Here is a 23,397-nt window from a genome sequence, read left to right on the forward strand (position 1 = left end):
ACTATAGGGCCAAGGCAAGTCTGAATGCAAACTCTATAAAGGCCAAGACAAGACTGAGTAAAGACAATATAGGGGCCAAGACAAGTCAGAGTATAGGCATTATAGGGGCCAAGACATGTCTGAGTACAGACACTATAGGGGCCAAGCCAAGTCAGAGTACAAACACTATAAAGGCCAAGACAAGTCAGAGTACAAACATTATTGAGTCTAAATCCACTATAAAGGCTATAAACACTATAAAGTCTAAGTCCAAGCCAAGTCAGAGTACAAACACTATAAAGGCCAAGACAAGTCCGAGTACAAACATTATTTAGTCTAAATCCACTATAAAGGCTATAAACACTATAAAGTCCAAGACAAGTCCAAGTACAGACACTATAGAGGCTAAAACTAGTCAGAGTACAGACACTATAGGGGCCAAAACAAGTCAGAGTACAGACACTATAGGAGCCAAAACAAGTCAGAGTACAAACACTATTGAGTCTAAATCCAAGACAAGTCAGAGTACAGACACTATAAAAGCAAAGAAAAGTAAGAGCACAGACACTATGAAGACCAAGATAAGTCTGAGTACAGACACTATAGGGGCCAAGACTGAGTACAAAAACTAAAAAAGCTAAGACTTCAAGTACCATCAAGACTAAGATCAGTCCAAACACAAGTACCATTGAAGTTAAGACAAGTCAGAGTATAAACACTATAGAGTACATTAACATAAAAACCACTGACTTCAAGCAGTGCAGCCCTACTGCAGATACTGTATTTACTGTCTTTGCTTAGCTGGTGCACTCACAGCTTAAATTTGCAGAGTTGCATTTTATACACCCTGTCCACCTCACTCGGCCACTGATTCCAAACAGCCCCAAACCATGTGCCGTTTTTATTGTATGTTTACCCCTCTGTATTTATTTGCTGAGTTCACCTCAGCGTTAGACATTAGGCTGTTTGTGACGTTTTCTCAAAGCTGTCAGCACTTAGTCGAAATATTATACCGGTTTAAGGGTAATGTCTGCCTTTTGACTTTGCCCTTTACTTTGGCATCAGAGTTTAACACGTGTTTGACATGGAAAGTGCTTTTCCCCCTCGCAGCGCTAAAAATATCCCCCACACACACATTCGGTGAATATATTTCATGTGGACAGAGAAGCTTCTTTCTGAACTTTCTCAATTTGCCAAATGAGTCATAAAGCATTTAACTTATTCCAGCTCTTTATGGGCCTCAGCTTTAACCTCTCTGACAAATCTGAATTAATGTGGTCATTTAAAATATCCTTTAATTACCACCTGGATCACTTTTCCTGGCCACTGAAACAGCACTTACGCTTGTTTCCACAAATAATACAGTACTGGACTGAAATGAACAAGTGACTCCAGTGTAAGTATGCCATATATCCAAATGTTTGTGGACATCCCTTCTAATGAATACATTCAGCTACTTTAAGTTGAACCCATTACTGACACAACTTGTCTAGTCTCTGAAGAGCATTACCAATAGAACAGGGCTCTCTGGAGCAGCTAAACATGAACCTATTGGCACCAAGCCAGGTGTGGGCTAGAGGGGTATAAAGCCCCCCAGCATTAAGCTGTGGAGCAGTGGAACTGTGTTATCTGGAATGATGGTGCTTAATCCAGTACTTTTGGATGAGTTTGGAAGTTGAGAATGAGGTGAGGTGGTGATCATCCAACATCCTGACCTCACTTTCAAATCCTACAAATCTTACCCTGGACAGTAGAGACAGTAGCAACAAAAGAAGGGCAAACTCTTCTTAATAGCCTTGATTTCAGAAGAAATGATCTATAAATTAGCAAGTGTCCCATTACTTTTGTCTCAGTATTCTTGTTTGTACACACTAATTAAATATGGATGCATTTAAGCAATAGAACACTTATGTTAGAGACAGCGCAGGTGATCAATAGTGTTGCGTTGATACTGATACTGTATCAGCATTGATGCTGGCACTTAAATACAGTATCAATAATCAGATAATTTTTCACACCTTTGTGTTTAATGAAGCTCTGGAATCTCATATAGAGATGTCAACCAGATCTGTCACATTTCTGCGTATAGCGTATGTATCAGATTTCAATACCACAAATCGGAACTGAAAATGTCAGATGTCAGTGCCGCTCACACTTCCACACACACAACCCATCTGTGTCACATATGATGAAAGTGATTGGATTCGGGCCTCTTTTACCTGCTGTGTGCACGTAGCCTTCGAGAATCCAGGACAAAACGTATCGGGTCTGAATTACCTCTAACACTGAGCACAGATCAGTGACATAATGTCGGGGGTCACTTGACACAGTGCTGACCCCTAAAGGTGTTTTAAGCTCCAGTCAAGTACTTTGTTTTTGTAAGACCCACGACAAGTGTCAATAAATGTGACTGCCTTGTTCTATTTGATCAAAAATGACAATTAGCAGAACATTACGACTGACAGGACAAGGTTGTATCTTTGCACAAGGATGCGGTACAAAAAGACGAAGGTGCCGTTTACTCTCAGTACAATGTGGTGAAGTTTGACCAAAGGGAGCCACACAAAGGCGTGCATTCAGGGCAGTTACACTGAGAGCAATGTAGCATTCTGGAACTGGACGTCAGAAACTGTTACAAGCTTCAGTTTCAGCTGTGCACCACATGTAAAAACTCTTCCTAAAACAAGCAATGTGAACAGGGCCAAGACTAGACAGAGTCCAGGTTTTGGCAAGACTGAGGCATGGAAGACTGTGAGCTCATGCTAGCATACATGCTAAGTAAAAAAAAAACTAGCAAGCAAGATTCAGTCTGAATGAAGGTTGGATGTGTTGGATTTTAATCTGATCCTGAAAGATATGGAAATAACTGGACCATATATTCCATCATTTCTATCCACATTTATTAATGTGTGGTTCTGGTGTGCAAAGGTGTCAAACCACTTAGTAGTAACATTTAGGTTTGAGAATGTTTGCTTGTGGGGAATTTGATGAATTTATTTATCACACCAATAGCAACTGCTCTAAGTACACTGAAAATCCATGACATAAGTAAGCAGTCAATTTTTATTTATTTATTTATTTATTTCATTATTCACATTGTTCTCTATTTGGATATGTTGTGTTTCTAGTTATAATGATGGTCGGTTAAAGATTAGTTTCTTTAGTTACTGCTACAGTTTCTTGTTTTATGTTTTCACTCTTTTTTATTTATTTATGGATTACTTATGTATTTGCTCTTTGACATTATATAGTGTTTTACATTTTTATGCTTTGCTTAAATTAAAATTCTGCTCTTAGAGTAAACTATGACAATGTCTTGTTGTACTATATAACATTTTGTTTTTATTTTCAGTCTACATCTTATGTCTCGCCTCGGCTACATTGTAAATGACAGAGAGTCACCCTCAATGTATTATTTAAGTTTAAATAAAGGTTGAATTTAATTGTTGATATTTTTTAATCTCAGAAAACAACAGATAAACTAACAGGCAGTTAAGCTAGTTAGCAAGCTAATGTTACATACAGTTAACCAGCAAAGACACGTCTGGTATCTGACGTGCGTCTTTAGGAGATGCTTGGCTAATATTGCTAATAATACCTGACTTGGACTGTCACCAAACATATCTTGGTAAGTAAGCCAAATCATACTTTGTTTAACCACTGACTCTGATGATTCATTAAGTAAAGGACCTACAGAAGTCTCTTTTTTTACCTATTAGCAAAATGATGTGGACAGATCTTATTTAAACAGCTAAAACTGGAACTCAAAGACTAGACTAAGTTATACTGTATGCTAAACCACATGATGTTTTGAGCATGTTCATGTTCATTTCAATTTTTTTGTGAAATACTGTTGTAGATAAGTGCAATAACTGCAGGTTCACATTGTATTTTGTCTACATTTAATGTGCCATGAAGTTCTTCAGAGAGACCTTTTGATTCCATAACTGCAGTTTTAGTATTTTCTACCACCAGCACACCTGACCCGCTCATGAAGGGCTTGATAATTAGCTGATGACTGGATCAGATGTGTTGGGGAGTTTGGGATGTTTAAATAACTTCTACACATTTATTATCAGATTAAGTCTAAGCCTGGACTAAAAGAACTTCTAATTGCGATTATCATCACTGGCACTGCAGTTTAGTCCAAGACTAGGCTTAAACCATTAGTGTTCAGATAATGATGAACCTTTTTAAGCTATCACATTATGCATTGTGGCGCTAAAATCTAAAATCTGGTACTGTGAGGGTGTTACACAGGCCTATATTGTTCTCACCACTAGGGGTCTCAAGTGGGCACCTGAGATCTTAAGAAACTAACCATTTCCCAGCATGGTTGGCTGGAAACCTTTAGCGCTTCATGAAATTCCGTCTTGCTGTCACTTTGAATCGATGTAGCAACTATACAGAACTGAATGTCAGCAAATCGAGACATCAGGAGAAGCAAGAGGATCACAGCGAGGTGCACAGATGGCTTACGCATCTCTGGACCATCCTGGGGTTCTGTATTCTACCTCATTTCCCACACCTGATTCAGCTCATTTGCTAACAACAAGAACCTCCCGGAGAGTCATTATCAGCACGTGCCTTTGGTGTCCTTTAGTTTCATATTGTGTCAATATTGCAAAACTATACATTCTTCAAGTATTGCTAAAGTATTGAATGTCACACATATTTGTGCTTTGGTACAAATTTAGAAATCAGTAAAAACATATTTATTAACACATACTGGAACTTTATTACACCTTTATTAACACAGACAGCAGGTACTGAGATGGTCATGCGGGTAAGGCTAGTGAAAGAAGAATCCACAAGGCCTGGGCGGTAATGTGTGTGTGTGTGTGTGTGTGTGTGTGTGTGTGTGTGTAGTTAGCAGAATGACATAGTACAGTGTTACGCCCTGTGTTTGATTACATTTTAGCTTCAGAGTTCACGGGCAGCACTCACACACAGCTACACACACTTCAAATTGAGCATGAAACTCAGTTGTGGGCCCACAGCCATGTTAGCCCCCATTTCCAGAACCCAAACTCTACTCACAAGGGTCAGGCAGTCTCATCCCACGTCATCACTGACCTTTCTGTGTTTGGAGAGGGGCTTATTTCTCATTTCAGCTCTTTTTTCCATGCAGAAACGGGGAGGTGAAAGAGCAGCTTTGTTTAACTGGAACTGCTCAGTTGTGCCACTGCTCAGTTTCCAACAGCGGCCACCAGAGGGCAGCCCGGCCTTCAGCTTTATTCACCATATTAACCTATACATTAACAACATAACATTCATAATTCATTTCTACAATTTCTATGTAAATGAACTCTGTTCTGACTGGCTGCCCTGTGTTATGCCTCATGCAAAAGCAGTCCCGACCAAAACACTTATATCCAAAAACAGTGAGATCACAAAGCAGCGTAGTTTTCATATATGGACTGTACTGACTGGGAAGATCTCAAACTTTTGCAGTCAATACACCCTTAAAGCCTCAAGAACTGAATCTGAAACCAGATGATTGAGTGATTTGTGAGTTCACCTTTCACCTGTATTACAGCTATCTGCGCCTGAGCTATCTGAGCGTTCTGCTCAGTGTTTTGGCAGAAATGTGCAGGAGATTTTTCTACACCTCCAAAGTTCATTCTTAGAAGTCGGAGCATTTTCTGCATCCCCTGTCCAGGTCATCCCTAACACATTCAATGATATTGAGGTCTGGGGTGACCGGCCCATTGATGTGAGACCTGCAGCAGTTTGATTTATCTCAGTAAGAGCTTCTTGATCAGCTCCACATCCTTCCAGACCCACAGCTTGTCGAGTCGTCTTCTCACAGTCAATGGAGGGACACAAACACCTGTGGATGTTTTCAGACTGAAAGCGAGCGTTGATCTTTATTTCTTCTCTCTCTCTCAGAAAGAAAAGCTTGTTTATCTGATGAGGGGGCACTGTTGGGGGTCCACCATGTATTGCATGTTTGTTTGGGGTCCCATTTTCTAAAAAATATTTTTTTTACTTTCTCCTTTCTTATGCACAAGGGTTAGCGTCTACCTAATCTTCTCAGAAATATCTCCTAGAAGATAAAGAATTAGTACTTAATGGGAACTTAGACTTTTGCGCAGGGCTGGATATTATTATGTATGGTTATTCAATTATTATATATGTGGCCAGCAAATTCCACAGTACCAGAGCAAACTGTACACATCTACAGCCAGGAAAATGGTACCAGCCAAACCAAAGTTGTATATGCAGTAAAACTAAACAGGTTAAATGAAGGAAACTGATATGATATGGTTTGTCACAGTTTCAGTGCAGCTGCGCCCCCTGCTGGTCACCCAAATGCATTACAACTGCTCTTAGTAACTAGAGTAGTAATTCATCGCGTATAGTTATCTAACAATTCTCCATACACACACGGAAACACTGTCTCAGCTATTCACTCAGCTGTGTTTGCCCCCCCCCCCATCTCTTCCCCCCTCCCTGTCTCCAGTGCTCTGACCTTTAATCCAGGCTGCAGCCCAGTTTCACTCCCGTTTCACTTCGCACTGATAGAGTGAGAGTGTGAGGCGAGAGTGTGAGGCGAGCAGAGCAGAGTGTTAGACAAACATTACACTGTGTAATTTACCCCTTTCTAAATATCCATTATTTCTCAATTTGTAAAACTGCAGGTTTGCAAATATGTAAATAAGACCACAGCGGTGCAGCACATACACACACACACACACACACACCTGAGATTTTATGCATGTTTTGATAATCAGATTCCTGAAGAGCAAAACTCCTGCAAATTCACTTAAAACATGATCTTTCACTCACTGGACACTTTATTAGAAACACCTACCTCATGCTTCCACTCACTGGACACTTTATTAGAAACACCTACCTCATGCTTCCACTCACTGGACGCTTTATTAGAAACACCTACCTCATGCTGTCACTCACTGGACACTTTATTAGAAACACCTACTTTAAGATTTAACTCACTGGACGCTTTATTAGAAACACCTACCTTGTGCTTTCACTCACTGGACACTTTATTAGAAACACCTACCTCATGCTTCCACTCACTGGACGCTTTATTAGAAACACCTACCTCATGCTGTCACTCACTGGACACTTTATTAGAAACACCTACTTTAAGATTTAACTCACTGGACACTTTATTAGAAACACCTACCTTGTGCTTTCACTCACTGGACACTTTATTAGAAACCCCTACCTTGTGCTTTCATTCACTGGCCACTTTATTAGAAACACCTACCTCATGCTTTCACTCACTGGACACTTTATTAGAAACACCTACCTCATGCTTTTACTCACTGGACACTTTATTAGAAACACCTACCTCATGCTGTCACTCACTGGACACTTTATTAGAAACACCTACCTTGTGCTTTCACTCACTGGCCACTTTATTAGAAACATCTACCTTGTGCTTCAACTCACTGGACACTTTATTAGAAACACCTACCTCGTGCTTTCACTCACTGGCCACTTTATTAGAAACACCTACCTCATGCTTTCACACGTACCTTAAGCTTCAACTCACTGGACACTTTATTAGAAACCCCTACTTTAAGATTTAACTCACTGGACACTTTATTAGAAACCCCTACTTTAAGATTTAACTCACTGGACACTTTATTAGAAACACCTACCTCATGCTTTCACTCACATGCTTTCACTTTATTAGAAACACCTACCTCATGCTGTCACTCACTGGACACTTTATTAGAAACACCTACCTCATGCTTTCACTCACTGGACACTTTATTAGAAATCCCTACCTTAAGCTTTCACTCACTGGACACTTTATTAGAAACACCTACCTTAAGCTTTCACTCACTGGCCACTTTATTAGAAACCCCTACCTTAAGCTTTCACTCACTGGCCACTTTATTAGAAACATCTACCTTGTGCTTTCATTCACTGGACACTTTTTTAGAAACATCTACCTTGTGCTTCTACTCACTGGCCACTTTATTAGAAACCCCTACCTTGTGCTTTCATTCCCTGGACACTTTATAAGAAACACCTGCCAAATGCTTTCATCCACTGGACACTTTATTAGAAACACCTACCTCATGCTTTCATCCACTGGACACATTATTAGAAACACCTACCTTGTGCTTCCACTCACTGGCCACTTTATTAGAAACCCCTCTTTTGTGCTTCCACTCATTGGCTTTGATGGTGATTCGAGTTTGATGAAGGTGTTGTTGTTGTTGTGTGATTTTTGCTTAGTTTTGTTGTTTTTGTTATTTTTGACATAAAAACTGTGACTCAGAGGAAGCTGTGTATAAAGAGTTTATGTCATTCCCTTCAAACCAGACCTTCAAACACACACACCAACACACTTTTACGTCATATGGCCTGTTCTTAAATCAAGTCTTAAATAAACAGGACTGCATCTGAGAAACACACACACACACACACACACTTCCCTGGTTCGTTCGCTCTGACAGGACAAGGATGGGGGTTTGATGAGTGTGTGTGTTGTACGAAGGGGGATTACACAGACAAAGCAGCGCTGACAGCTTCATAAGTGGAAGGGACCCCCGGAGAGAGACGACAACCAAGCCTGGCTTTTTATTCTGAGAAAAAACCTGCGACGCTGGGAGAGCGCAGACAAGCAAAAACGGGACAGAAAGTTTAGGTGCGTGCATCCGGGGGAGATAAACAGATTGTTGAAGCCAAAGAACGTTAGGCCAGATTCATATAACTGGGTGTTACACCACACAAAATGTACAACACAGTACAACACAGTATAAAATGTGCAACACAGCACCCAGCACGGCTCACTTTGTACCGCTGCAGTATTTCAATACAAGTCCACCAAAATCAACATTAATGAACTAATATTAATAACCAATGCTCAGCACCTGTTTGAGTACCAAAATGGAACCTCACTGAAAAAAAGCCACATATTCTAATAAATACTGTGCCCCCCCTCTTTAACTTACTAAACATGAGTTGATCTATGAGGCACCTGCACCCCTGTTTGAGAAAGTGAGAGTTAAAGCATCCAGATATGCAGTCCCAGCGTTTCACATAAACTGCATGTTTGCTCTGATTTCTGATCATTATTTGTTTTAAATCCTCACAGAGCAGCAGAACAATCTCTCTGCCACATTCGACGAGAACGACGTCTGGCTTTAATGGGGTCTGATCCAGGATCCAGCACAATAGGTGGATAAAAGCTACCGAGGGCAAAGAGGAGACCAAAGTCAGGGAGCAGACAGAGATGAAAACACGAAAGTCTAACTGGCTGTTCAGTGCCTAAAAACACTGCTGCAAAGGAGGTGCCGGAGGCACAGAGGATGGCGCGTGATCACTGGTGGGCCACATGGAGCGCAGAAACTATAATCTATACCTGTATTTAAAGTTTAATCTGATTGCCTGAGCCACTGGAGGCCGCTGGTGTAAAACACTGGATACTAAATGGTGTAGTAATGCTCCGACATCCTTCTCAGCTGCAGATTTGATGTCCACCTCTACGCTTAGTCTAAACAGATCAGAATGAGCGTTTAAATATGTGGGTTAAAAAGCTGAGTGTCTGCATCAAGACTCACCTATGTGACCTTCCAAAAGACTCACCTATGTGACCTTCCAAAAAAAAAAGATGCAGGGTTCACATGAAGTCTCCAGTCTTCACCACCACCAACGTCCACAGAGTGCAACAGTGGCTGCATGGTTTCCCCAATGATGGGTACAGATATATCACATATACCATATGTACAAGTCAGTGGCTTAGTTCTATTCCTATTGTACCCTCTTACTCAAGGATTCTTGTTACAGTGGAGGCTCTTGAGGACAACCGGAGCTCCACTCTGCTGCAGCTTTTGTTCGTTTGCCACTGGTTGATTTATCCACAGCTCTCCTGAGAGCACCGTCCAGCACAGTCTGCTGAAATGCTGAAAGTATCCCTGTAAAAGCTGTTGAAAAGCTGTGTTTGAATGAGGGGAGCTACAATTGCAGATTCTATCAGAGCAGCATACAGTAGAGTGTGAGCAGCTGGGCTTCAGCCTGCACTGTTTTTGGTTGCATTTTACAGCTGATTGTGTTGAAATGAGTATAAAGGTCCCTGTCTGCATTAAAAGGACATGTGATCTATGTCGTATTGCAGTTTATTTACTTTGTATATAATCGTTTGCCGATCTTTCTTTATGCCTTAGGATTAAACCATATGTTTCTGTTACTGTGCCTTGTTTGTTTGATTGATACATGTAAATAAGCTCTGTTCAATCGAAAAGCTGCTGAAACACTCCTGAAACATCTGTGTGAATAGAAACAGGAAACTCCTTCAGACAGATATGTAAATGACAGCTTTTGTGGCATCAAAACAAGCTAATTTTGCTTTTGTTTAGGTACCATATATGGTGGTCAATACCTTTTGAAACACATTTTTTTATTGTATGGCAGCTTTAAATGCCTTTGCCCATTTACAGCACAGAATCAAACATGCCAGAGAAGATTAGAGCGAGGACAGAGAACAGAGCCCCCAGTAGATTTTCTTTTTTTGAAGGAAAATCCCACAGTGTTAGACTGAAGACTGAGGTATCAGATCTGTAGCGAAGAAAGAGACTGTTCAGAGACTGTGCACTGGGATTGAATGTACGTTCATTTTTATCAAATGAATGATATAACTCTAGTTATGTAATGTACTTTCACTGACTCTAATATCCTCCATAAAACCTGATCACACATAGGCTGCATCTGCACCATCTGCAAGCTTTTGCCATTCATGTTCAATAGGCAGCCAGGCCAATCCCCACCAATCAGGATTAGACGCAGCAAAATTATTTTAGTCCAGGAGGATAAAATGGCTTTACATTTTCCTGCTCAGCATCCTCCACTTCATCACCTCTCCTCATTTGCTTCTGATTCAAGGCACTCGATATTTTAATCCTAAAGATCCAGTCACAAAGCAACGCAAAACCTCATAAGCCCTATTCATCAGCACTATATGACTGTGAGGAACGAACACAAATGCAATTTCAGACCAATAACAGGAAGCTCCAAAGTATGGAAATGCAATGCAGATTAAAGGAATAGCACAATACACAACACAGGGGATTGTGGCTTTAAATTAGAGCGCTGGATTTCCATTCACTGCTTTTTTACATGAACTGCATGTAAGATTGGTATAAAAAGGAAAATGTAGTTCAAGGGTTATTATATCAGTTATTTTTACACAACCATTTCCCGACCTCTATTCCTTCTAATTGCACAGATGGAGCATCATCATTCTAAAGGATACAGCATCTTACTGGGGGGCTTTGTATCCCTCTAGCCCAACCCTGGCTTTAGGCATGGTGCCAACAGGTTCATGCTTATCTGCTCCAGAGAGCCCTATTCCATTGGCAATTCTTCGTCTGTGTCAGCAATGGGCTGAACTTCAAGTAGCTGAATGCATTCATTAGAAGGGGTGTCCACAAACATTTGTACATATAGTGTCTATGCAAATCAGCTGTGGAAAGCAGGCTGTCCCTTACATCTTAAACAAGGAGGGTGGACAGGGCTAAACTATTGTGGGCTGCATAGGTGAATGTATCAAATTGTTGGATTTTGTGACATCGCAAAAGGCCTGTGGAAAAACAACACTATTTCACACCAAGTGAGAAGAGCCATTTTTCTATTACGAGGGGCCCTGTGTTAATAGGATTTCATAGAGTTTACATCCCATTAGCATTTTGTGCTTTTACATCTTTCTAATGTCTTTAATTCAACTCTCTATAGCTGCATATAATAATAATAATAATAATAATAATAATAATAATAATAATAATCTCTTCAATGCATCCATTAAGACGTATGTTTTGTCTGAACTAGCACATTTAAAGGATTCTAGGGCATTTTTACTGTTATACCCTTGATATGAAGATGGTTATATCCCATATAATTCACATGCTAATGTTTATTTTATGATTTAGTAACCTTATTAACAGCTCTTTTACAACTGTCTTTCTCTAAATATTAAAATAATGACGAGAAAAATCATTTTTTCGGCTTTGAGGACCCTCCTCTGATACAGTGAGAATGGTACGCTCCAGGAAACTGCGCTCATACTGAATGAAATCAGCTGACTGCTTCTGTTCCCACCCGTTCTCAGGAAGGCGACGCCCATCCGCGCTACGATTGGGTAATAGCACTGTCTATCAGACTGGGATTGGCTAGTGGGAGTGGAGCGCCTCCTCCAGCTCTTGGATTGGTTACTCTCTCATGGCACTATAAACCAATCCTATCGAGCTTGGGTGCGTTTAGCTGGAAAACGGGTGGGAAAACAAAACCACCGGTTTTCCTCCCAAATCTTTAGATGGAATAAACCACCGGAGCCGGTTTGCTCAACAGTGTCTGTAGCAGGTCTGCCTAAGCGAGATTGGGACTGACTTGCAAGGGACTTAACGACTAAAATATAGCAAGGTAAAATCAGAAGACATGGCTTCTAACTTCAATGACATAGTAAAGCAGGGCTACGTTAGAATCCGGAGTAAGAAACTGGGGGTGAGTTACCTTTCAATTTTCTGCTTGCTTAGCTGGAGACCAAGTGTTGGCAACAGCTGCCGCAGTAGCATCTGGATTAAAAAAAGCCTTAATAGGTCCAAGAGGCATGGCAACCTGCTGGGCATCCTGCTGGGCATCCTCAGTGCCAAGGAAAATAGCCTCTGCAAAGGCTACACAGACATGGGCTTTATCTTATTTCTTTAATTGCTGGGCTCTCTTTGGGAGCTGTCTTTTGTAGACTCGCAAGGTGTATAATCTAAGCCTGTAAAGCCAGTGAACAAATAGGAAACTATCTTCAGTCATATTGCAGTTGCGGTAGCATGTCTTGTCTCATTATTTCTGGTATCCTTAGGTTACATGGCCAGATTGTGTATATGAACAGAATTGACAGAAAAAGGTGGCATCCATGAGTCCATGTGCAGAAAACATTTACACATGTTAGCATTTTCTATTATTTATCCTGATTAAAGACAAAATAAACAAACAACATGTGCATTAGACTGTAGCATCATGAAATATTGGCCAGCTCAGATGTAACCGTAAGTCATTTTTAATTTATTAATTTTTTTTGCAGTTGAACTGAACTTTTCCTTTAGTCTGGACAGAGAAATGCAGTTGTGTTTTACATGAAAAATCAGATCAGTGATGCTGAGTATCTGACACAGTTTCTGCAATTACTGGGATTAAGGCTGAAGGGTTTTGCTGTTAGCAGGAACCATGTGGTTGTTTACTCCAGGAACAACAAATCATCCATATGATCATCCAAATGATCCATAATGTATAATTTATGCTACAATCTGAAATACTTACTTAACATGTCAATGAATTTTGTTTATTACTGTTAAGTTGTAACAGATTCAACCCTAGGCTTATTATTTATTTTTAATCCTAATATATAATTCAGTGAATACTGTTTGTTATTCTGTAACTACTACGACTAAGGCTTATTCAGTATCCAGTATACGTTTTTCAGTAACTACTATGACTTTAACCAGCGCAAATCATTCAGGTACTAGTAAACATGATTCAGTAAACACTACAATTATGATGATTCATGAATCAGCATTCAATTATAATGATTCAATAAATTATATGATTTTTTCAGTAACTACTCTGAATGATTCAGTAAACACTACAGTTATTTCAGTAAATACTCTGAACGATTCAGTAAACACTACAGTTATTTCAGTAACTACTCTGAATGATTCAGTAAACACTACAGATATTTCAGTAACTACTCTGTATGATTCAGTAAACACTACAGTTATTTCAGTAAATACTCTGAACGATTCAGTAAACACTACAGTTATTTCAGTAACTACTCTGAATGATTCAGTAAACACTACAGTTATTTCAGTAAATACTCTGAATGATTCAGTAAACACTACAGTTATTTCAGTAACTACTCTGAATGATTCAGTAAACACTACAGTTATTTCAGTAAATACTCTGAATGATTCAGTAAACACTACAGTTATTTCAGTAACTACTCTGAACGATTCAGTAAACACTACAGTTATTTCAGTAACTACTCTGTATGATTCAGTAAACACTACAGTTATTTCAGTAACTACTCTGAATGATTCAGTAAACACTACAGTTATTTCAGTAACTACTCTGAATGATTCAGTAAACACTACAGTTATTTCAGTAACTACTCTGAATGGTTCAGTAAACACTACAGTTATTTCAGTAACTACTCTGTATGATTCAGTAAACACTACAGTTATTTCAGTAACTACTCTGAATGATTCAGTAAACACTACAGTTATTTCAGTAACTACTCTGAATGATTCAGTAAACACTACAGATATTTCAGTAACTACTCTGAATGGTTCAGTAAACACTACAGTTATTTCAGTAACTACTCTGAATGATTCAGTAAACACTACAGTTATTTCAGTAACTACTCTGAGTGATTCAGTACATTATAATAATGTTTCAGAAACTTATTTAGTTGATGTCTATGGTTAGTTGAGTATATTTAGTTGAGTCTATTCTGAAATTAATATGTGAGTATCAGATTTATGACACTGAGTATTTGAATTGGACTAACCCTTATGGCAGTGGAATATATTTCAGCTTATTGTAATATTATCTAATAAATCTACTAAAGATCTACTAAATCTAATACCAAATATGCTTCCAGTATATCACAGTGTATTTTTGTATGAGCATATACACACAGCAAATTCTTCAGTGTAAAATCAACACTGTTGGTGTGAAACAAACACGATTAGTGTTCCAGTTTAACACTTACAGTATTAATCACTGGCAACTTTGCTGTACAGGCTGTTTTTAAGGATTTAAGGGGTCAAATACAAACAAGTATTGCCTTTCTTTACACAAGTGAGAACAAGTGCCAACAGTAGCTCACAGGAAGATCTCCATGCAGTGGCTGTGCTTCCAAAGAATTTACCGGCATCTTCTCGACTATTGGGTTATGAATGGGCTGCTGCGGGTACACTGGCAGGTTACTGTAGGCTTGGGAACGAAACTGAACTGCATGTGTGTGTGTGTGTGTGTGTGTGTGTGTCTGTCTGTGAATGTGAACGTGAATGTGAATGTGTTCCCTTGGCCAGTACCAACATTCGCTCAACATTCGGAATAAACTGTCGTTGCATGAAGGTAATTTACCCGTGTCAAACATTTCCATAAACACTTAACATTAAAAAAGCTTACTGTGGTAAAACCAACGAACTAGAAACAGCAAACCTCTCACTTATTGCTGGTCATGACCACTCAATACTGCCACATAGGTGAGCCTGTCATTCAGCAATAAAGCAATCATTTTTATGTTAAGCCTTTTCCCCACAGGAAGCTGTTATAACGAGAAAAAAACCCACAGCTATATTACTTTATTACATAAGATTGCAGGTTCATCTGTTCGGCAGTACAGAGTGCTCATGATCAGTAATAAGGGAGGGAAGCGTGGGTCTCCTACATTGTTGTTTTAGGACATTAAGCCAGGCTAAGCGCTTTACAATGCCCCACTTTGTTAGCTCCACTTAAAGCTCATTTCAGAATAATGTGAACCCCTGTTGCTCATTTTTGATTGTTGTTGTTCTCATAACACACTCCAGCTACTACTAATAATAACAGAGTTTTATACATTTGAATACATATACAGTGTGGATTTCAAGTAAGAATTGTGTGTCAGCAATGGGTCCATAATGTTCACTCATCCCTGTCTGAATACTTTTGGACATATAAGCAGCGTTCCAAGGTCTAGGCTGCAGCCGAATAAAGCTGCGTTTCCCTAAAGGCTGTTCCTTCGTTTTGTAGGATCCTTTGAATGTGGCCGTGAAATGAATGTGTCTAACAAACGAAGGCCGCTTTTGGTGTATCATTTAAGACCTTCAGTCACTCACAGTTCCTCACATGCGATGCATGTGAAAAAAAAACGGGGAACAGCAGCAAGTGATGAGATGCCACAGTTTGTAAGAAAGTTAATGGAGCATCAATTTTATATCTAACATTTGAAAAGATAAGATTTCAGTGTGACGTCAGTTAGCCGTAACATGTCGGAACAGCTGCTCAAACAGTCCCAAATGTTTGTGACCTTTTGTACACCAGTGCTAGTAAGGCCTTTCCTACCTCTGCTGCAGCCTAGACCTTGGGATGCACCTATAGTGGAAGTGGTTTAAGAGTATTTTACCTGGCCAGGTCAGTGTCCTGTTTCTGACATTTCAGTGTTATTTTCCTGTATGTTGTTACTTTGACTGCGTTTTTGGTTCATATGCGTGACCTCTATTTCACAACTACGGCAGCACATGAATATTCAGTAAAGGTCACGGCTGGTACAGACCGAGATGAAGGAGAGAGGAGGAAATCGGTGATATTTACTGTGCTTATTTGTCTCTGTTGTGACCTGCATTGAGGAGAGAGGCAGGTTCCAGTGTGTCTGAGTTGTACGTGATCACTCCCACAGGCTTTACAGTCTTTAAGCAGAGAAAATGATGCTGTTTTTTAGTTTAAAAGGCCGTCACAGTGAGTTTACATCTCAGTGCCCGTGACATTAACTGACCTTCTCACACAGACGTCATTGCCCTTTCAACCTGCCGTCCGTCCACCTCTGACATTTATTTACTTCACTCGATTTTGTATTTAAAGTGTAATATAGTAGAACAGCACTCAGAGCAGTCACTCTGCAGGTTACAGCAAACAGTGGTATATAATCATCATCATCAGCTTCATCATCACCCCTACGCATGTTGGTGCAAAATCTGCTATAGGGTTGCCATAATTATTATTATAGGAGAACCATTCAATCAGAATTTTGTGTAGCACACATAGTTATTTACCTCTGGTTGGGGGTTAGGTGCCTTCAAGGGCACTTCACTGACGTCCTGTCAGTTCAGGAGAGCAAACTGCTGACTTTCCAGTCACAAGGCTGCCTATTATAACTATTATCAAACTTGTTATATAAGAATTCTTCTTCTTATTATTATTATTGATTTTATGTAGATCATATAATACCATTACTGTCGATATAGTGTATTGATATAAATGTGATAGAAATTCATTGATATCAATTTATATACATTTTACTTTATTTGGATAATCAAGGCCGTTTTCACTACTTTCCTCTCTCTGATCATCATCATTACATTTGAAGAGTCTGCAGCTCCAGCAGGTAAAACAGGAACACGTTGAGATTTTTCCTCCATTATGTTTTAAATCGATACCCTCAGTCTATGCTTACAGAGCTCATCTCGGCTCTTTCCTGGAGGATGTTTAGATCAGTCACTTTTTTCCTTCTCTTTTTTGTACAACTGTTGTCTCGGATTTACAGATCAATAATCACCTTCAGCAGCGGGATTAGCTTTTAGCTTCCCTCTGATCTCTCTCTCTCTCTCGCTCTCTTCCTCAAACCACTTATCTCTTTATTTCTTTCTTACTTACCTTCTTTTAATTTTGCTGTTTTATGTTTAATGGGAGCCATTAATAAGATTAGATCTAGTAGTTACTGAATAATTCATAGTAGATACTGAATAATCCATAGAAAATACTGAATAATCCATAGAAAATACTGAAAAATTCATAGAAAATACTGAATAATTCATAGACATTACTGAATTAGTTACAGTAGCTGCTGAATACTTTATCGTACATACTGAACAATTACTGGACATTACTGGATAATACATGGTAGACACTGAATAATTCATAGTAGATACTAAATAATTCATAGTAAATAATTATTAATTAATAGACATTACTGAATAATTACTTGTAGTCACTGAATAATTCATAGTAGATGCTGAATAATTTATAGAAGATACTGAATAATTACAAGACTTCACAGAATATATAATAGTAGAGACTGACAAATTCATAGTAGAGACTGAATAATTCATTGTAGACACTGGATAATTTATAGTAAATACTAACTACTTCATAGTAGCTGCTGAATTAGAGCTATATGCTATTGATGACAAGGTTGTGGGTTTGATACTTGGACTCCACTGTTGGGTCCTTAACCCACCCTGCTCCTGGGCACCACTCCAGGCACATGTGCTCACTTTCACCGTGTGTTCTTTCATTCTTGTATGTATGTGTGTTCACTGATGGTCAACACAAATGGTGAATATAGAATATAACCTCCCTCCACACCCAAAAGTGTGGGACAGGGACCTCATTTTAAATGCTATTATTTGAGATACACCTTTAGTCATTATGAGCATGTTTCAGTGGGTTTTCTTGTTCATCCAAGAAAATAATTGACTATGGTATTCCACTGTGTGTTGCAGATGCAGCTGATACAAATTGGGCACTAGAGTACTTCTTTTACACTAGAGTACTTCTACCACAATAACTCGGCTCATTTGAACACATTTGAACGAATGTTCCTGCTTTAAATCCATACAGACTAAACTCAGCTTACCCATGAGTAGACAAGTTAAGCCCTGCTTGCTTCTTAACACTTCTGATGGAAGTGTAATCTTATTTGTGCCGTTGTTGCTGGCCTGCACTTGACCCACATTCGGTGTGCTTTATTGCTCTGCTGTAAAAGCAAGTGCTATACGTTCAGCCATAGAGTAAAGCAGAGAAAAGAGATTTACCGTCTAACGTCTATAAAATAAAAATGTCAGTGAGAGTAACAAAGCCCATCTGCCTCGTACACAGCTGCAGGCCGATGTACTCTCATTTAACACTGATTAGTGGAGAATATGTTGGGTTTTGTAACACGTCTGCCTCTATACTGTCACCACTAGACACAAGCAGGCGTACAGTAATTGAAGTTTTGAGCTTTTGGTGCGCTTTTGTGTTTTGGTGAGTTTTAATGATTATAGTGCTGATTGTTGAGGTGCATAGAGAAAAAAAATGAATAATGTAAAAGCTTCCTGAGTTTAGAGAGTGAAGATAGAAAATTGATAGAAAAATACTGTTTTATGTGATCCTCTTTTGGTTTAGCCGAACAGTGGAAATGTGCTAGAATTTGTTCATGATGTGTCCTTATCAAAGGCAAAAAAGTACAGTAGATGTCTCATTATCATAATGTGTGTTTCTCCAATTTACCTGAACTTCAAATGCACACTTTAAGAGAAATAGTCTTAAAACTAGTCTAAAAACCCAGCTGAAAAAGTTGGTCAAGTTGGTTAATCTGGTTGACCCTCTTAGCTCTTGACAAGCGTACGTTTTATGGTTTAGCTGGTCTACAACCATGATCAACTTGACCAAGCTAGGCCACCATTATGACTAAGCTTGACCATGCTGGTTGACCAGCATGACCAAGCTAGTTGACCAGCATAACCAGCATGACCAAGCTGGTTGACCAGCATGACCAGCAAGACCAAGATGGTCAACCAGCATGAACAGCATGATCAAGCTGGTTGATCAGCATTAAAAAAAAAAAATTCACAACAACATTCACTGTGCTGGTCAATAGCTGGTTAACCAACATGTAACCAGTACATGGGATGTTTTCATCTTCATTACCAGCTTTTTTTACCACCTTGACCATCAAACCACCTACCAGCAAAAGCTGGTTTTGATCCGGAGTTTTTAGCAGGGTATCTTTTTTTAATAATTGAACACCTTAACACACTAATGTGAAATCTGTTGGCTAGAGTTGGCCTGCGTTAGCCTAACTAAAATGAAAAGCTGTTAGCTATAGTTAACCTGCGTAGGCCTGAATGAAATCTCTTAGCCCGAGTTAACCTGTGTTTACATAGCATTTTTCTTGTAGTTCGAAGTGTTTCATCTGGGATTTATTAGAAAACAACAATCAAACATCATATTTCCTTCAGTTTAATATGGCCACACTGTTGTGGCCTCCTTCCACACCACCAGCCTTTTACTCTAAAAAGCCTTTTGATTGGCATAAATTTATTATTGGTCAGGAGACCCATCACTCACCGTGGCGCCATCGCTGTGGACATGCAGGCTGCATGATGGCAGCTGTTGTTAAATGTGATTGGCATTCTGTAATTCAATCACTGTGGTTTCTGGCCATTAGGAACAACTGGATTACAATGTAGAAGACAGAGACAGACAACCTTACCTGTGCTTTGGTAAATAAATCTCTTACATCACTACGACCAGCTGTTCTTAAAGGGTCAATATCACTGAATTTTCCTTTTTTTTTAAATAAAGGGTTGATTTACCATTTTATATTCTAGTTAAAGTATGTATAAACACCAATCCACAATAACATTAGCACCACTGACAGGTGAAGTTAAAAACATTGATTATCTTCATCTACTGTGGTACATTGGACTAAGAAAGGACAATCCTGCAGAGTATCCTGCAGAAGCTTTGAATGATGCATGATTCTGGAAACCCTCTAGAAAACAGCAACCAGTGCATGCGGGTAGAGGCAGGATTTCTCTGATAATAAACATACAAAACCAATCCCTACATCCCTCCCACAGAAAGATTTAAGAATTGATCCCTGAAAAGAGGATCCTCAGTCAGCTGGCATCTCTTAACACACAGGAGATTCAGAGTTGCACTGCCCCTCAGCCTATTCTAAACACTAACCAGTCCATCACACACAGTAAGAACTGATATCTGGAACACTAGGAACATTAAAGTAAACTAGAGCGCTATCTGGCCCTAATTCTGTACCAGAGATGGGCAGATATAAAAAAAAACCTGGATGCTCAGAGAGAACAGACTATGTGTTCCCCATGAAACCGATGAGGTGGAGACAGAGAGGCACTTTCTCCTTCATTTCAACAAATCCAAACTCATACATCATTCACACTGTTACTATGCTGACCTGCAGTGCCCTCCACACTAATACACCCTCCCCATTACACCACTAACCTGTAACACACTCTGTACTGTTACACCACTGACTCACAACATCCTCACTGTAACACCCTCTACACTGTTATACCACTGACTCGTAATATCCTTCACAATGGTACACCACTGACTCACAACACCCTTCTACATTACACCACTAACCTGTAACACACTCTGCAGTATTACATCACTAACACGTAACACCATACACCTTGTTACACCACTAACCTGTAACACACTGCAGAATTACATCACTAACACATAACACCCTACACCTTGTTACACCACTAACCTGTAACACACTCTGCAGTATTACATCACTAACACGTAACACCATACACCTTGTTACACCACTAACCTGTAACACACTGCAGAATTACATCACTAACACGTAACACCCTACACCTTGTTACACCACTGACTCGCAACACACTTCACACTGTTACACCACTAACCTGTAATACACTATGCACTTTCACATGACTGACACGTAACTTACTTCACACTGTTACACCACTAACCTATAATACACCATTAATTTTCACACAACTGACACGTTACACACTTCACACTGTTACACCATGGAGCAGTAACACATTCCTCACTGTTAAGCCACTGACACTACCAGTACTCCTTTGCTACTACTGTGTAGCGAAAACAGCAGTAGCATTTGTCTTGAAGCTTGGATTTTGTCCATATGTTTGTCCATTTGGATTTAGGGTACTTCCCCTGCTCCATCCAGAGGACGTTCCAGGACTGAAGGTGAAATTGTGTGCTTTTGCATAATAAAGAGGCCGTACAGTGATATAATATGGACACACTTGAGATTTGCATGGAAAAAATCCAACTGCAGATGAATCTATCATAACTCCATTTACTCAGCCTTTTATCCCCTCATCATTTGGCCGACATTAATCATCTCCGAATCCCCTGGACTCTATTCCCTCTCTTCTTCCTCTCTCTCTCGCTGTCTCTTCTACATACCCTGTCGCTATTCTTTTTCTTTATTTTTTTCTTTCCCCCCCTTCTCCTCTCTCTCAGGTTAAGTCCAGCTCAGCTTGGCCACCCCAGCACGGCCCATTGAGCTCAGCAGTTTCATTTTCCACAGGGCATTTTTTATTGCTTCTATCTCTCTCTCTCTCTCTCTCTTTGACAAGTCACTCACTTTCTGTTCTCACCAAGACTTAAGGCACTGAATCCAGTTTAGTCATTCAGATCTTGAAGCATATTTAATGTCAGTGTTTTAGGATTGTAAAATAAGACAGTGTGTAAACATAAAGGCAGATTTACACCAATAGGAAAAAACCTGTAAACAACATAGCCTACAGTAAACAACACTCATTAACCATGTACGTTAGTTTGCTGATGTCAACTCATTATGTCATACAGAATGTAATTAGCAATGTAAATATGTAATTACAAGTATAATGTATTGCGTATGGTTTGATACACATCTTATCATGGTTAGTTTACGATTAGCAGACCAGATATACCACATTAGCCCCTTGGTAGTTTACGATTAGCAGGTCAAATTTACCATAATAACTCTTTCGTAGTTTACGATTAGCAGATCAGATTTTCAACTGGTCTCTGGTAGGTCTCCAGAGAGTTGTTTACGAATAGCAGATCTCCACCAACTTAGTTTAGTGCTTCTATGCTGCTCAGAAACCAGTCTGAATTAATAAGGCTAATCCAGTCATTGGCATTAACATACCCTAATAAAAAAAAGTAGCCATAGAAACGCTGCAGGAATTTCTACTAGCATTCCTAATGGCACATTTTACAGACTACAGCTTTTTAAATATGTACCAATTTGAAACTGCACTGTATCATATCTAATCAAATCATGAATTTAGCCAATCGTGTAAATGTGTAAATGTACATTACTCACACATGATGCTGCTAATATTGTTTTTGCGTTTGCTAAAACTAAAATGTATTCAGAAATGTGGTGTAGATTAGTGGCACGGTGTGTGTGTGGGAGTTCTCTAGCTCTGCTGTAATTGGAGTGTGTTCACTAAGCACCTGATCCCTCAGTAAGTTATGCAAACAGCTTTTCTACAAATCCATAATGCTGTCAGTAAGGCCTGGATTTGTGAACGTTCTCCGACGCCCATGCTCGCGCTAAACAGAAGCCTAAATCAGCTGCGCAGATGTTGTTCAGCCATTTAAAACACGCTATTTACACACAGCAGACGACTCCACACCTCTTCAAGGAGTTCAGAAGCATAAGGCAGCTTTTTTTCATGCATGGCCCGCTCAGAGACTTCATACAAAATCTGACTTTCTGTCGAATGACTGGTTGTTTGTCTATTTCTGCACATACATTGACCATCCAAAGATTAAGTGTTAAGTGTTTGCAGTGGCTGGGTGCAAATCTGTTGCTATTCTTCGCAAAGAAAGGGCAAACCGAGGGCTGATAAAAGCTAAGCCATGGGCCATTGACCATGCTTTTTCACCTTTTGTTGTGATGCCAGCACTAGGATTGCTTATTGAAATTCAATACTTTTGGGGCACAGACCAAATGACATTGCATAATATGCATATTAATTAGTGTCATTTCTTCTTTATTGTAATTTGTAACCTTTGTGATCAGCCCTATTCAGTACTCATCGGCACACACACCTTTCAGGGGCTAGTAGCACCTTTAGACCAAAAGAGCTTCAGTCTATGTTTTTAACA

The 23,397-nt window shown here is 39.5% G+C and overlaps 1 protein-coding gene across 1 annotated transcript in view; it reads left to right on the forward strand.

The window, feature by feature from the left end:
* The first annotated feature begins 12,318 nt into the window (after positions 1 to 12,318).
* Positions 12,319 to 23,397, forward strand: part of dok6 (docking protein 6) — a 76,568-nt gene continuing 65,489 nt past the window's right edge. Inside the window, exon 1 of the mRNA XM_072657354.1 lies at positions 12,319 to 12,459. Coding sequence (XP_072513455.1) covers positions 12,394 to 12,459 — 66 coding nt within the window. The 5' untranslated portion in view covers positions 12,319 to 12,393. The remainder of the gene's footprint in view (positions 12,460 to 23,397) is intronic.

Source organism: Salminus brasiliensis, chromosome 1 (assembly GCF_030463535.1).
Source record: "Salminus brasiliensis chromosome 1, fSalBra1.hap2, whole genome shotgun sequence".
Classification (NCBI taxonomy): Eukaryota; Metazoa; Chordata; class Actinopteri; order Characiformes; family Bryconidae; genus Salminus; species Salminus brasiliensis.